General features: G+C 42.7%; 1 protein-coding gene across 1 annotated transcript in view; it reads right to left on the bottom strand.

The window, feature by feature from the left end:
• The window catches only part of SALL3 (spalt like transcription factor 3), a 19,923-nt gene extending 10,061 nt beyond the window's left edge, over positions 1–9,862 (bottom strand). The window contains exons 1-3 of the mRNA XM_044426504.1: positions 9,784–9,862; positions 7,180–7,181; positions 1,198–1,261 (exon numbers count right to left, since the gene is read on the bottom strand). Coding sequence (XP_044282439.1) covers positions 1,198–1,261; positions 7,180–7,181; positions 9,784–9,862 — 145 coding nt within the window. The remainder of the gene's footprint in view (positions 1–1,197; positions 1,262–7,179; positions 7,182–9,783) is intronic.
• Positions 9,863–15,427: the final 5,565 nt, after the last annotated feature.

Here is a 15,427-nt window from a genome sequence, read left to right as displayed (position 1 = left end):
ACCCCTTTACCTGTAAAAAATCACAATCCTGAGGGCACTGTTCTTTAGGTTTCATCTTATGATAAGTAACCTCTTAATACTGAAGATATTTATGGTGATTCATAGTAACCCATTAACAGAAATCCCATTAACAGAAGGTGTATATCACTTTTGAGCTGATGAATCCTGGTAAGAGATAAATTCCACAAAAGATACATGGAATCCACTTTCATTAAGGTTTTGATGAACCATAACAGTTTTTTCTGGAAGTTCTAATATAATTCATTCACATTTGTAAACATATTAAGACTGTACACACAAATATACTTTATACTAAGGAAAGGAAAAGGAATAAAAATACTCCTTTGAATTTTAACAAGAAATAAAATAAATCCAATAGTGAAATATGCAGCAATACAACTTGCAATTAATTTTCTGTCTTTTTCATTATTCAAATAAAAATCCCCATAGAACCAGGTTTTGCCATTGACTTTTTAAAGAGAATTCTCCATTATCTTTTTTTGAAATAGTATAAAACTAAACTTTGTTGTCCTAAGTATTTTTCTGATGCTTAAATATGTCTTTCCAGGTCTTGCTTAAGGTCTGATCATATTCTTCATTCTAACCCTATCATTTTAAGCAAAGAACTTGTCTATTCGCTTGCAAGGATGTATGCGTAAAATTTCTGTTACTTTACAGCATATATGACAGTCAGTGTACAATGTTTTAAACCAAAACATGGTGAAACATTGTTTTACAATTTGAGTAGGAGCTGCTTTTGAGGAAATTGCCAGGACTCTTGATTGTAAATGAGCTGATCTGAAATCAGTGGAACCTGCTTTGGGATCATGAGGCTTAACTGCTTAAAGTTGAAACAACATATGGGAAGAACTCTCTCACATAAGACGAATCTCATACGTGTTTTCTTTCAGAGATGGTTGGGTTACTCAGAACTACTTATCTAAGGCACTGTCTTGGTTTGTATCTGTATGGGAGATTCAGTGAATTGACATGGGGACAACTTCCCTGTGAGCATGTCATACACAGTCGGATCCACAGCAATAGCTTAGTCAAAATATTTGGACTGAAGCCAATGAGAATTTAAGATGTCTGGATTGTGGATTAGGTTCCAGGCAGGTAATGTCAGTGAGGGCTGTCACTCCAGTAAGTCCAGATACCTCAATGGAGCAATGCCATTATAAATAGCTACAGAATTACATTTAAGGAGACCTGTCAAATGTTTAGGCGGTAAGCAATACAGTGCTGTATGAAACACATTAATCTTTGCAGAGAGACAGACAGAATAGGGAGTGTCTTTAGTAAACATTAGAACATGCCTCCAATTCACCTTTATGGTGGGCTTGTGTTTTGTATGCAAAGGATTTTAATTCATCTCGTTCCAGTGTTTTAGAGCAATTTGTATTTGTCCCCTTCCATTGCAAGCAAAAGAGGTTTTGCACTTGAGTTAGGAAAGCTAACCATAATACCTGACTCTCTATTCTAATTCACTATTAAAGAATAATCTTTCATACATAAGCATCCATGTAAAATCATCTGTACTACATATAGAGGTGATACCAGAAGGGAGAATGTTTTAGGAACCTCTTATAAAAAGTAGCATGCCCTTTCTCCCTGCTCCTGATGACAAATCAGCATCTGTGCATACAAGACAGAACTCTTTCACCATCTAGAGCCCAGTCTGCCTTTTCTTGCTTCGTTGCCCCCAAATATTTTTCTGTCTGTGTGTACCGAAGCGCCCAATTTAGGTTCCAGTATTTTATAATACAAATGACAGAGGAAAACTATCCTTCTCTTAGTAAGCTTTGTCTCTGTGTATTTTTATATAATTTCTAATTTTCATAAATGAGACTCCTTAGAACTATTATTTATACAGAACAGTACAATTTAAGGCAGTATTTTCTAATGAAATGTTGCTTTATAGTTAATGTTGTTTCCCATAACCTTCTAGACAAGAGCATAATAACCAAAACAACCAAGAACAACCAGATAAATAGCAAGCTTTAGTCATATGAGGAAATACTGGATAGCTATCATTAGTATGTGTTATGTTACTTGTTCACATACTATTGCTTGAAAATCAAGAAAGTACAAAAACATTCTATTTTTTTCTCCCAAGTACTAAAGTACTAAATGTCTGGAAAGCAAGTGCTTTAATTCATATGCATTCCATCATATGAGATGGATAATCTTACACCAATTTAGAAATATATATGTTTTCCTTCAAGGGAAAGGCCCTACTAGCCAATTAGAAAATCTGCAATATATTTAAAAAGTGCACAGAAATCTGCTTATCCATGCAATGAGTATTACTGTAAAACCTGGTAGTAGAGTTATAGAAGATTCTTTCTTACAAGCATAATATCTCTCAAAATATTGGCATTAGCCATTTTGTCCTCTAATAAAGCTTCCTGATTATTCAAAGAAGGATTACATACTCAGTTTGACAGAACATTTCCCCACCATATTTTAGACATAAGTTTAATGTATTAAAAACTATGGTAGAGTAATTTAAGTTCTGATTTATCCTGTTATGCCTTTTTCTTAACAGACCAACTCTGTCATGTGCATGCAATATAATTAATGCTACTTTTTCACTTTAGCTTTATTATCTCTCAAAATACACATCACATTTTTTAAAAAAAATCATATATTATTTCTCTCAAATTAATTCTTTTAAACTCTTTTTATGATCGCTTTGAATCCCATAAAGAAAGATGAATTATCACATACTGAGCCCAAGCTGTGAAACAGGAGGAGATAAATAGAGACCCCTACTGTGTTTAACAACGTAGAAGAAATTCCAGACTCAATAGAAAAATTTCTATCCTTTTTCCACAGGCCACATAAGCTGACAATATGAATGTGAACAGTGGAGGGCACTCTTGCTATGCAAAACTTGCTGGGATCTGGTATACTTATTTTGATCTATTCAGTGGCCTAAATTTCACAATTTAAGTTAACAGCCACCTGTGGCATGCCTTCTGTTTAAAACATATGCAGTATCTAACCAACCACTAGTGGCTTTGTGTAAACAGAGAAAGAATCTATCAAACATTTTACATTTTGTGGCTTAGCATATCTCTGGTATCCTATTGAAAAAGTATGTGCGTTTTAGTACTCTGTGGTAAGCAATTGTGTACATTGCTGTGGCAAAGTTTAAAACATCATGTGTTTGGTTATATCTGTAATTCATTGCAAGTTGGCTGGCACTGCCCCGCATTCAAACTGGAAAGATACAAGCTTTTATTATGAGCTAATACAATGTTAAGCTTTGTTTGCTTCCATGTTTCAAGTGCTGAAACGTGAATTACAGAATAGCTGGAGATTATAAAATGTAAGAGATTATAGTATTTTAATATGGCTTCCCAGCTTCAGATACATTAACTGCCTGGCCATGTTAATGCTGATGTTTATAGCTTTAAGAAAAGGAGACTGAAAACTGGTTTAATACCACAAAATCTCCTATACAGATTTATCAGTGTTGCTTTACAGACAGCAAGAGAGCTATTTGCATATGTACGTGTTGCAAGATCAGGCCTGAACTCCAGTCTTCAAATATAGTGATGCCTCACTCATCTACCTGTGCACAGATTATCATTCTGTGCGGACAAACTAAGATGACGAAGAAACCAAAAAAGCCAGTTGCCATCACTCTATGAAATACTGATACGTATGATTAGTTTTAAAGGAATGCCCAGCAAAGTAATTTTGATTAACTAAAAGAAAACTGCATCTGCAATGGCAAGGTTAATTAAGCCATTAAAGGCTGCATAAAAGAATCCCTCTTTTTTAGGAATGTAAACACTGGTGTTGAATTAGATGGGTATTTGATAAGCTGCGCAGAATGTACCAAAACTCACGAGAATGTCTAGTTAACACTCAGATTTGGTGTTAACACTTAACAGAACAAGTGGTAAGCCATGCTGCCAAGGTCAACTGCACAGATGTACTAATTGTATTATGAGCTTGACATCTAGTGGCCACCCCTGGCAGGGCAAAGCAGGCAAAGGTTAAATCAGCAAACCTTGTCAAAGCACTTCTAACTACCCACCCTCAGGGAGAGTCCATCGGAAGCTTGTTGGCACTCCATGCAATCACACCTTTTCGCTGTCAACAATTTTTTAAAAATCTACAGTACGCTCAACTCTCATGCGCAGAAAACTGAAGGGGGTTTTCTTGAGCACTGGAAGTAACATGCATGCTTCTCTGTTACATAAAATAGTACTTTGTAAAATTTATTACTTTGGCCAGTGAGGGTTTTCAGCGTGTGTGGATATTCTTAATTTAACAGTCAAAACTTTTTATAAGGCTGCTTTGGCTTTTACACAGGTACTTGTTGTGAGGTATAGTAATTAAACAAAGGAATTTCACTTACTCTAGATTTATTAGAAGAAAAGGATTTTACGAAAAGAAAAATTACTATTTTATACTTTCTACAACACAATATTTAGATGCCATGTTTTGTCATTGCCTTTTGCAACAGATCTGCAGTGAATCTGTTGTGAAAAACAGCAAGAGAACTACTTTCAAACAAGTTTAGGAAGAGAGCATGAATGGATTCATTTGCTTTCACAATGCTTATTATTCTTTTCCTAGCTCATACTCCTACTCCAAAACCCCTCTATATATAAGCCTCCTCTAGAACATAAAGTTGGAAGTGAAAGATATTATGTTACGCCGATAAAATACAATGTGACATAGAATTCACAATATTTTGAATGTAATTCTGCATCAACATTTATTGTTGAAAGAAGTTACTTTACTAAACCTAAGTGCTGCCTTCACTACTTGTACAGCTTATTATAATTTTGCATACCTTAGTCATCATTTCAGTATTTATTGCTTTTCTATTTTACGTTGTTCAAAGTCTGTTAAGAAGCTATTTCTTCCAATATCAAGCTGATCTACTTTATTATCAGCAAAACTAAAATAGATCTTGTTCTTACTAATGAATGTGCTCTAGATCTGCTACTGTTGGTTTGGCATTCAGTCAAGAAATCATGTAATGAAATAAAAGCCTCTTGTTTTCTCAGTGCTTAAACAGATGTAACACACAATTTTATTTAGATAGTTTCTAATTTCAAAATAGTACAATTTAAGAAATATGAATGGTAGTTTTAAGAGTATTTATATTTTCAAAAACATTTTGACATGAAAAGTGGGCAACATTCATGTTTAGGAATATCAATATCCATCTGTTGTATAAAGAAGTTAATCCTAAAGATTAAAAGAAAATGAAATGCCCTTATTCATAAAAAGCATATATTTCACTGCCTCCTTGAGGAAGCATCATTGGGATTAATATCACAAAAAATTTACAGCTCTTTCGGCCTATGTTATCATTTACCTACTAAAATAATTAACTTTTTATTTAATTCTCCCTGTTAAACCACACTTCCGGGGATTCTATGAATACAATACAAAATCTGATTCAAATGATCCAGAGCGACTCTGTTTAGTAAGCCTAAAGGTACTATAGCAAAATACATTAAGTCTCTTTCTGCATGCTTAGAGTTAATCATCAAATCTTTGGAAGACTTATTTTTAAACTGATAAAGCAATGATTTAATTATTATTTTAAGAAGAATATTTGCCAAAAGTGATACAATTTCACATGTGAGTGCTTGCTATCAGCTCTCATGTTCTTAAGAGCATTACATCTTATAGGACAGTTGAAAGCAACATCCATACTTCTTTATCTTTATAAGCTCTATGTAAGTTTTTAAATGTTTTGATGAATAAATCTACAAAGGAACTTGCTCTGTTACCACAAACTGGAAGCAGAAAATCCACCACCAAACCTCTACAGTTAAGGTGAGCTATTCTATGTTGCAAAGACATACATTTCAACTATATTAAGAACTCTAAAGTGTGGAATTCTAACAGAAATAATTTACAATGTGCTGGAAGTCACATGACACTACTACATATGTTGATGCTCTTTAAACTCAAACCAACAATAATTAATGTTGCTTTAACATGTATGAAATACACTCTCAAAATGTCTTTGAATAAACCCTTTCTGCTTATTCTTATTCAACTGAAAATGTTAAAGGGCTTCCACACCAAAAGGAAAGTGCAAATACATTTGGGTCTAAAGTGTACAACATTTCCATTTTTTGTGACAAAGCATGACTGTGTTGTACTATTAATAATCTCATGATTTAGAGAAAAACATTTAAATGAGGATGTATAGTCTCTTGATATTCGAGATTAAACACATTAAGTGCAGAGATCAGCAAATTCGCCATATTGAGTTTTATAACAGCTCCTTCAGTTATTGTGCCACTCTTTAAATGACCATTTCTTTCAATATGGCACCATTTTAAATGTTTTATACATAAATACCTTTTGTTCACTACTTGTCAGCAAAAACCTCTATGCAGATCCTAATTAATCACTGCATGTAAGCATTCATTTTCCAAATTACCAAAAGAATTGCCTTTCTTTTCCACAACAAACATTTAAAAATAGCAGCATGTTATTCTGAATGGTTTTCATATATTTGAGAACGTTCTATTTCATGAAATAATGTAACATTGCACTATAATTCAATCTGACTTCAACAATTATTTATTGTATTTCTAAAACTTCTATTGTAACACTGCTACTTAAACTGACTGGCCTTTGTATAACTTTAAATATGGCCTAATGTTTATCTTCCACTCTGTCAAACTGTCAGGTTTCTTTTTGCTACTGTGTAACATAATATCTGTTAGAAAAAAGGGGCATTCTCTCTTAACAACTTTTCTTAATGAATACAGCATCAAATGTGATTCCCATGTATACAAAATCTCCTTAATTCTATAATATCAAAGACAAAGAACTTAAAATTGCTTTAAGACAACTAAGATTAAACTTCATTTGAGTAATAGTTTATCTTTGGAAAAATACAACAGATGTACTTTTTGCCTGCTCTAGGTAGTAAAGGCTAGTTTTTGGCCTGTTGCAAAAGAAGATTCAGGACTGTGGCAAATGCTTTAACTATAGCTGTAAACTGAAATAAAGGAAACTGCTTTGATAAGGTATGTCTGAATACCTTATTGCTGGATGTACTGAACTACTTTAACTCATTTACAGGTAAAATATTTACACTTAATGGAAGTATAAATGCTGAACACTATGTGGCTACTTGGCTACTACATATAGTTCCATCTATGTTCAGCTTTCTATTCATACTTCTGAAAATGAAAGTGCAACATGGAAACAGGACTAGCTCAGTTTGCTACTAACCTACTGAAATATTTTACTTTTCAGTATTAAAGTGTCTTATTAAACAGGGACACTGCACATTTTGATCACAACATTCTAAAGCAGAGAAGTATTTACACTGTTGCATTTTAAGGTTGCTGTGAAAGCCGATTTTGAGCTATTCACGGACCACAATAATAACGCTTTAAAATTCCTCACTGGGATGCAATGTAGTCCTTTTGATGGAAAGACTGTCTTTCTCATTCGGCAGAAATAAATCCATTCACTTGATCATGTAGTCATTGAGGGCAATACAAAACAAACCAAGTGTGAGAAATTCTATGTGATGAAGTAAACAAAACAAAACCCCAAAAAAAGAAAAAAAGAGAGAGAAACCATTTCCATGACAAAAAGATTCTTTGTTCTTAATCTACACACCATATGCAAGCGTTTCTTTTTAGCATATCTCCTGTTCTAATCTTGGGTGACATGGCTACATAGATAAGAAGTCGCTAAACAAAACAGAAAACCCTCCTAGTTGAACATTTTTCTTCAATTTATTAACTCACCAGAAGTGCCATTATGAAGTAGTGAGTTTTTTCCTTGTTAACTTTTAAAAATATTCACTGTTGTGAAAATTCTTAGACTAAGAACTTGAACAATCACCGAGGATTAAAAGGGGAAAATGCTGCATTTAAAAAAGAAAAAAGGAAAAGAAAAGAAATGCTGAGCTGCTTACATTACAGTATTTTTAAGCCAAGCGAGCTGTTAGTATTAAGACACATTATTTTATACTTCAGATGAAACCCAGGGAAGTTTCCCCATTGCCTATCCATTGCTGCCATTATCCAGGAAGCTTTTCACATTACTAGTAGAAGCCAATCCCTTTCCTTCTGTTTTGGGAGCCCTTTCATGAAAGGAGGTGGTAGGAACTGAAGTCCTGAATATTTGCCAATCTAACAGATGCTTCCACCTTATGAAGTCAATTCATACTGCCTAAGCTTCGAGGATGTACAGTTTATTTAAAATACTCAAAAAATCCTTTGTCACCAAGTTCTTGTTCTATTCCCAGACAGAACTCCATTTCTGAAGCACCGGTTTTTCTTGGGTGAAATGAAGAGAAGGCTGCTGGACTAAGTGGAGGAAAATAATTCCCACAATGATTACCTGATCAGCTAGAAATGTAAGTGATAACAGCATGAGAAAGAATGGAAAACTTTTTAGTGGAACAGTCTTTCTGCACCACAAAAAAGTGGAACTTAAGGGTTGGAAAGCCACCACAGCAACTGTTACAGCATCACTCTTGTCTAGAAAGTACCGTGATACATTCGTAAAAGAGAGTTCACCAACAGTTTGTCCAGATAATTTGGAAGCAGACATTATCTTGTTTTACCAGCGGTTTGGCCATCCTGAGTACTGTCCTGGCATGGAACGGCTCACAGATTATTTTCAACCTCGCAAGGAGAGTGGAAAGGACGTGGCACCTCAAACCGCAACCACCCGACAACTTTACAGCAAGGGAGGTGGCAAAGGGAGGCAACTTAAACTCTGCCTGAGGGCAGGCAGTTTATCCATCCCAGGCCTTGGCAATTATTCCTATGCCGCACGCACGTTCCCTCCCTGCCATTCAGGCGAGGCATCTTCTCCTTCTGCCGCTCTCTCCTGATTTCCAGGACACACCCTTCTTTTAGGACCCCCCCCCCGGCCTATTTCCTTTCAGGAAGAGCCAGAAGTGGCAGAACAGATAAAAATCTTCCTGCACGCCACTTGGCCCGTGCAATCCTCGCTGGGCGTCGGGAGGGAGGAGCGTCAGGCCGCTGGGGCATTGAGGACGCCCCCTCAAGGGCCCCCCTTTCTACTTCAGGAGATCCTGCAAATCCCGCAGCCCTGAGACCCTCGCAAATCCCGCTGGAGGCGGCAGGCCTCGCCAAGTGCCGAGTTGGGAAGGGGAAAACAAAACCAGGATCGGGCTGCGAGGGTCTGCTCCAGGCGCGCCTCGTGGAGCGTTTTTGTTGCCAAGGGCAGCTTCCGGGGACGACCACGCCGTCGCCCCAAGCTCCGGGGAAAGGCTTCGGCTTGCAGCTCCGTCCCTCAACTACTCATTAACTTTCTGCGTTGCAGAAAGAGGGGCACGCGGCCGCTTTAGTGCAAAGTAGAAGTGCAGGAGAGAAACTCCGCTGCGGAGAGGCGAGCCTGGGCTGGGAGCAGCGGGGAAGGAGAGGCTCCCAAGCACGCGCGCGGCCCGCGGGCGCGCACCCCCCCTCAATTCCAGATGAGGGGGGAGGCTCTAATTCCCACCCCCCTCTAACTCTTTCGCTCCAAAGTCCAGCCATGATGCAAGCGCTCGGATGCACGCAAGAGTGGCAGAAGGGGCGTCGTGGGAAGAGAACGCTTGCTCGGAAGGGGAGTGCGTGTGGGCGGCGGCGGCGGCGGGAGAACTTAGGCTGAGCGGCTTAACTTCCCTCGGAGTTTCTCTTGCTTCTGTCCCTGCGCTCAGCTCCCTCCAGTCCTTTCGGGAGAAATCGACCGGCTCCCGGGATCAGGAAGCGCCCCCTTGCCCAGCTCGAGCCCTCCCAGCCCCGGCCGCCTTACCTTGCTCCGAAAGCACCTCCGCTTGTAGCTCCTCGTCCGATTTGAGATGCTGGGGCTTGGCTTGCTTTCGCCGAGACATGCTGCTAACTGAGGCGTCTTCTTGTGCCTGCTTTTTGCAGAGACATCAGCGAGAGGTGGAGCGCTGGGGGAAAGGGGGGGGTGGGCTGGTTAGGTAGGTGGGAAAAGCCTCGGTCGCGAGGCAAAGTCGAGTTGGTGGCGTCGGACCACCCCTCCTCCTCCCTCCTCCTCCTCCTCTCCTTATTTCGCCACCAACAAATTAAAAATAAATAAATAAATTCGCAAGCCAGCCAAGCGGGAGGTGGCGGCCGATCAGCCGGGCGGGGGATGCGCGGGGCTGTGTTGAGTGCGCTGCAGGATGGGGCGGCTGCGCGCCTCGCGCATGGGGCTCAGTAATTATGATTGTGAATAATGCATGGCGATTAATAATGCCGGGGGCAAGCGCGGATTGGCCAGGCTCCAGCGGACTCGGGCTGCATATGTAAATGAAGGATGGCGCTCAGCAATTAGTCGCTTTCGTCCGCCAAATGATGCGTCTGCCGGGCACCAGCAGCGCCTCCTGCAAGAGGCACCGTTCGCGGCGGCGGCGGCGGCGGCAACACACACGCGGGCACACGCACCGAGGGGCTCTCGCTCGCTCGCGTGTGCATTCACTTTACACAACATAGGCGCACAAGCATCCCGGCTGCGGGAAGGCCACGTCTTGCGGCTTGCTTTCTCCTGTGTTTCTTCTACCGTCCCTCCTTTTGCCTCGCCTTTTTAAAAAAATTACTTCACTCTGTGTCTTTTTTCCAGGTTCCTCTTTACCCAGAAGTTAGGCTGCATCGCGCTGAGTTTCTTCGCGGCGTCTCTAAATTGTCCTTATCGAGAGATACACACATTCATAGATAGATTGGAAAGACAAAAGAGGAAAAAGCAACTTTTGCCCGTGTTTGCTGGCTGGCTTGCTTGGCTGCCTTTTTCTTCACGTTTTCGCCAGCCGTTGCCTTTCTTTCACGTCTTGGAGCTGAGATGACTTCTGCTTCTTTTGGAAGGTGTTGGGCGGGGGGCACAGTAAGCAGCCAGGCACGAGGAGCTGGGGGGCAGTTTTGTCTTTCACCTCTTGCCTTCTTCCTGATTCTTTGTCTTGCAGCCTCTCTCTCGCCAAGAACCTCCCCGTGGGTGCCGTTGCCGCCGCCGCCGCCGCCCGCCGCCGCCGCTGGTGGTCACTTCCTGTTGTCCGGTGGTAGGAAGTTTTCTTCCTCTCTCTCTTCTCTGTCTGATGCAGGCTGCAATGTGACTTTCCAACCCCTCCTCTCTCTCGCTCTCGCTCGCTTTCTCTTTTGGGTGCTACTCCTCCCCAGTTGTGCTCGCCTCCCTTCTCCTGAGTTGCTGCGCCCTCCGTGCCAAGGATCGCGCTTTTGTTTGGGAAGAGAGACAATCCTTGATCTCCACCAAAACCGAAAAAAAAGGAAGGAAAGGGGGAAAGGAGCGCCGACGACCCCCTGCGAGGCTCGGAGGGGGTGTGGTGGGCGAAGGTGGCCGATTGTTGTGCTGATGGGAGGGGTATTCCCTCGCCGCCACCGCTGCCTCGGCGCCCCCCTGCGCCTGCCTGCTCCTCCTCGCCGCTCCCGCAGCCTCGATTGGGCAGGAGACCGGCTTGGCACTCCGGCGCTCGCCAATCGATGCCTCCCTCGCGCTGCACAAGGAGCACTGCGCGCAGCCAGGGCGTTGCTGATTTCGGCAGGAGAAACTTTCAAGTTTGGGAGCAGCGGGGCTCGCGCGGCGGCTCCTCCTCCTTCTCCGCCCCCTCCTGCCGCTGCCGCTGCCGCTGCTGCCCCCTCGCCGCCGCCGCCTGATGCGCAGCGCAGCGCCGGGCCGCGCGGAGCGCGTCGCTCGGCGAGCACTTGCCCGCCACCGAGGGCTCTTTCTCCCAGATGCTACACGCGCTGCTCCGGCTTTTCCGCCCGCGCCTCTCTCCGCGTTGGAGAGGGAGGGATTCCCCCGCGTCCCCTTTCGAGGAATCGCGCCCCCACGCTCCCAATTCACCCCGCCCGCCGATTTGCTTTGGCAGCTCTGGGGGCGGGCGGGGGAGGCGAAGGAGGCTGGATGGCGAGCTACTTCGAATCCCCTTCTCACTCCAGCCCCAAAGTGTGGAACTGCGAAACTCAGCCACAAGTTGCTTTCTCTCTCTCTCCTCCTTCCAAGCGCTACCCCGGCAGAATGACGGTGAAGCTGCCCTCCCCGTCACAGCATCCGCCGCTGGGATGTAGCACTGACCTGATCGTGCGCAGCCCTGCCATCTTCCTCTGCACCGTCGCAGCGACTAGCGCGCGCTTCCCCCCAAAGACATGGTTTCGGGGCTTCTCCCCTTTCCCACTGACCTCGCCTCCCACCATCCATACACGCGCGGGCGCGCGCTCGCTCACTCGCTCCCTTGCACACACACACACACACACGCACCACCCTCCGTTGGCGCCGCTTCCAGTGTCATTGCTTTGCAATCAATGCAAAGCAAGATTTCGCTTGCTCGCTTTTGACATCGCTTCGCCTCCGGCGAGTCTTTGCTAGCGATCCTTTCCTCAAACTCTCTGGTTTGAGGGCAGGCGCCCACCTTGCGGGTGTGGGGTGGAAACGGGAGAAAGGCGGCATTTGGGAGAAGGAGATTCCCTCTCCTTCCTGCTTTAGGCCCCCTCCCCCGCCTCGTCACATAATCCATCCTCAGCCCTTAAGGACATCCAAAACACGGCTTCTCTTTGGGAAACAACGAGGCTCCTTGGATAAACTTTGCTTACTGAGTTTAGCTGATCCAGCGCCTATCTCGCTGATAACATTTCCGTTACACCGGCGTTTATTCTCCTTCCCCCACCCTCGTTGTTGGGAAACAAAATAAAGTTAAGCCACTCCTGGCAATCTGGTTTATATTAGTTGTATTTCTATTCCTCTCCTTTCGTCACTTTTTAAAGTTGATATAATGTTTTCGTATCACTTGATGCTGCATGTTTTTAAACCAAAACAAGAAAGGGGTTAAAATTCCTCAGTATTTCTTCTCCCAGATAGACTCTGTTCAGCACGAAAGTAAAGTAGAATGGCATTTCTACTTTTTCTTCTCCTATCCGCTGACTTTTATAATTTGAGGCGTATATATTTTAATGGAAGCCCATTTCGCCCCTTAAGCTTCCTTCGCTGTGCTTCTCGTTCTTACTTCTATTATTCTGACCTGTCTGCAGGAGGCAGAGAGCTTCAGGGGCAGCGGAAAGTTTGGCCATCTCGGCTGGGTCATCATCAGCGGATAACTTGGCGGGCTGGCTGTGCGGATGGGAGCGATTATGATCCCCCTCCCCGAAAAGTGGAGAGGGGAGAATAGGTAGAGCCACAGTGCAGAAAGAACAGGTGGTGTGTGTGTGTGTGTGTGTGTGTGTGTGTGTGTGTTCACACGAAAAGCCCCTCATAATTTCCGCGCGTGGAGAAGAACGATTCCAGGTGAAGGAGCGCCGCTTGCAGAATCCTTCCAGCGCAGCAACCGGGATTAAAGACAAGCGGGTCTCACATATCCCCTTTTCTGTGGCTCGTGGGTATTTCTGTCGCCTGCTCCGAAATGGGAAAGGCCAGTGGTTTAGTCTGTTTGGAATCTTAAGCATATTTACTTGGAAGTAAGGCCCATTGGAATTCATGGCGCCCCTTCGCAAGTCAATGAGTTTCGACCCTTCTGATATTTTATGTCTTCGAAGGAGAACATAACAAGGCATTTCCCCCCTTCCCAATTACACTCAGATTAGAAATATATTTCATTTCCATCCAACTGTCATGCGCAGGGTCTTCTTTTAAGGGCACTGGGACTTTCCCCCTATCATCGCGAATGTTTATTTTATTTTCCGCGTTGTTGTGCTGTGTTGTTTCCATGGATTTCAGTAAAGTATCCTTTAAACAAGTATTGAGTGTTTTACAGCTTCTGCTTCTTGAAAATCACGCCCACACACACACAAACGGGGGGGGGGGGAGATTTTGTGGGATGCGAAAGAACTTCTAAGGGGGAAAATAATGGGAGGGCAAATGACTTCTGAATATTTAATAGTCAACTGATTTTGAGAAGGCGTCCTTACCAGGTTTTTATCTTCGACACCTGCGTAATTTGGGATTACAACTCACTAGTTTCGGTTGTGTCTGAGAACACTCACTTTTGTACGACTTATTTATTGGGGGTGGGGAAAGGAGAGGTCATTCTGGGAGTTCTGAAACTTCTTGTGTTCTCTTTAAACGTGGTGCCAACAACGCCATGTTCCTCCTCCCTCTGATTTTGTGGAACTGGGCCATTCTCAGAGAAAGAGTCACTCATCCTCTTTAACTTCCACCTGCTTTGCCGGTGTCTCCTCCCCCCCCCCCCCCGAAATCTTTCCTGATCGGGCAGAGAAAGGAGTGAAACTTGGCAAATCCTGTGGCACCAAACTTTGGAGACTAATTTACAGTGCCATCCTTAGTTTACTTCCTAGGAAGTAAATCCCACTGTATCTAATAGGGTTTACTCCCTGGTAAATGTGAAAAGTTCAGCAAGATGGAAAGAACTGACACTGCACAGTCGTAATTTTTTTTTTAGACTGATCCGCTCTCTTCTCTCTCTCTCTCTCTCTCTCTCTCGAGAGAGAGCGTTCGCCGTCTAAAACTTTGCCATAGCCCCGGTTTTAAATCTGTAAGCCGAAATAAAGTAAACAAATGTACAGCTCGACGCAAACCCACTTTGGATTATAGATTAATTGAACGTCCGAATGTGGGTTACAGCACAAGCATCGGCATAAAAAAATAGGCTGGCTAAACTAAAAACCCCAGTATCACACCGTGTGGGTATCACTCGCAGCCACGTTCCTCATGGCAGTGCTGCGGCTGCCGAAATAAACTATTTTAATACTTTACGACGTGTGCGTATGGAAGGGTGGGGGAGAATCCTAATCAAAGACAAACTTGCTTTTCCCCCTCCCCCTGTAATTAAATCTAATTTGTTAATTGTCCTTCCCTCTGCAATGGTATTCTCATCTGAGAAGAAGACACATAATCATTTTGTCTGCTTAATAATAATATTTTTCCAATTACTACTGTATTTTATTATAACATTAATGGGATACACAATTAAGCAGTTTCCTTTCATTTGTACCATTGAGAACTGGGTGGGGGAAGGGAGGGGATGCGCAAGATTGATTTCTCAAGGGGGGTAAAGGGTAAAGAGTTTAATCTCCCATGTGCATATGTATATCTCTGTATATAAATCTGGACAGAGAGGCACAATCCCAAAACCTTCTAAGAGGGACTCGTGTGTACAGTGGGCTTGACAATTCCGGGGTATGCAGATAGCTTTTCTCTCTTATTTTTGAACAGGTTTCTCCTTATTGCAGGTGTGTGTGTGTGGGAGGGGATTTTGTGTGTGCCTCCTATACGGAGTTGGGTTTGTATGCTCTTCTATTTTATATTGCTAGGACCCTTATTCCAGGTCCCTAACTCTTCCCTGCTTTGCTTTGGAAAAGTTTTGAGTTTCAAGATAAACCTAAAACACAGAAGGAAGGGGTCAGTATGTCTCTTTACCCCTCCCCTATTTTTTCACACTTGCACGGAGATATTACCAGATTAATATTATTATTGGTAAGAAGAGGTAATTGAT

The sequence above is a fragment of the Varanus komodoensis genome, unplaced genomic scaffold (assembly GCF_004798865.1).
Source record: "Varanus komodoensis strain SLA01 unplaced genomic scaffold, ASM479886v1 scaffold17, whole genome shotgun sequence".
Taxonomy (NCBI): Eukaryota; Metazoa; Chordata; class Lepidosauria; order Squamata; family Varanidae; genus Varanus; species Varanus komodoensis.
The sequence above is the reverse complement of the archived record's forward strand: the minus strand, read 5'-3'. Positions and strand labels throughout refer to the sequence as shown.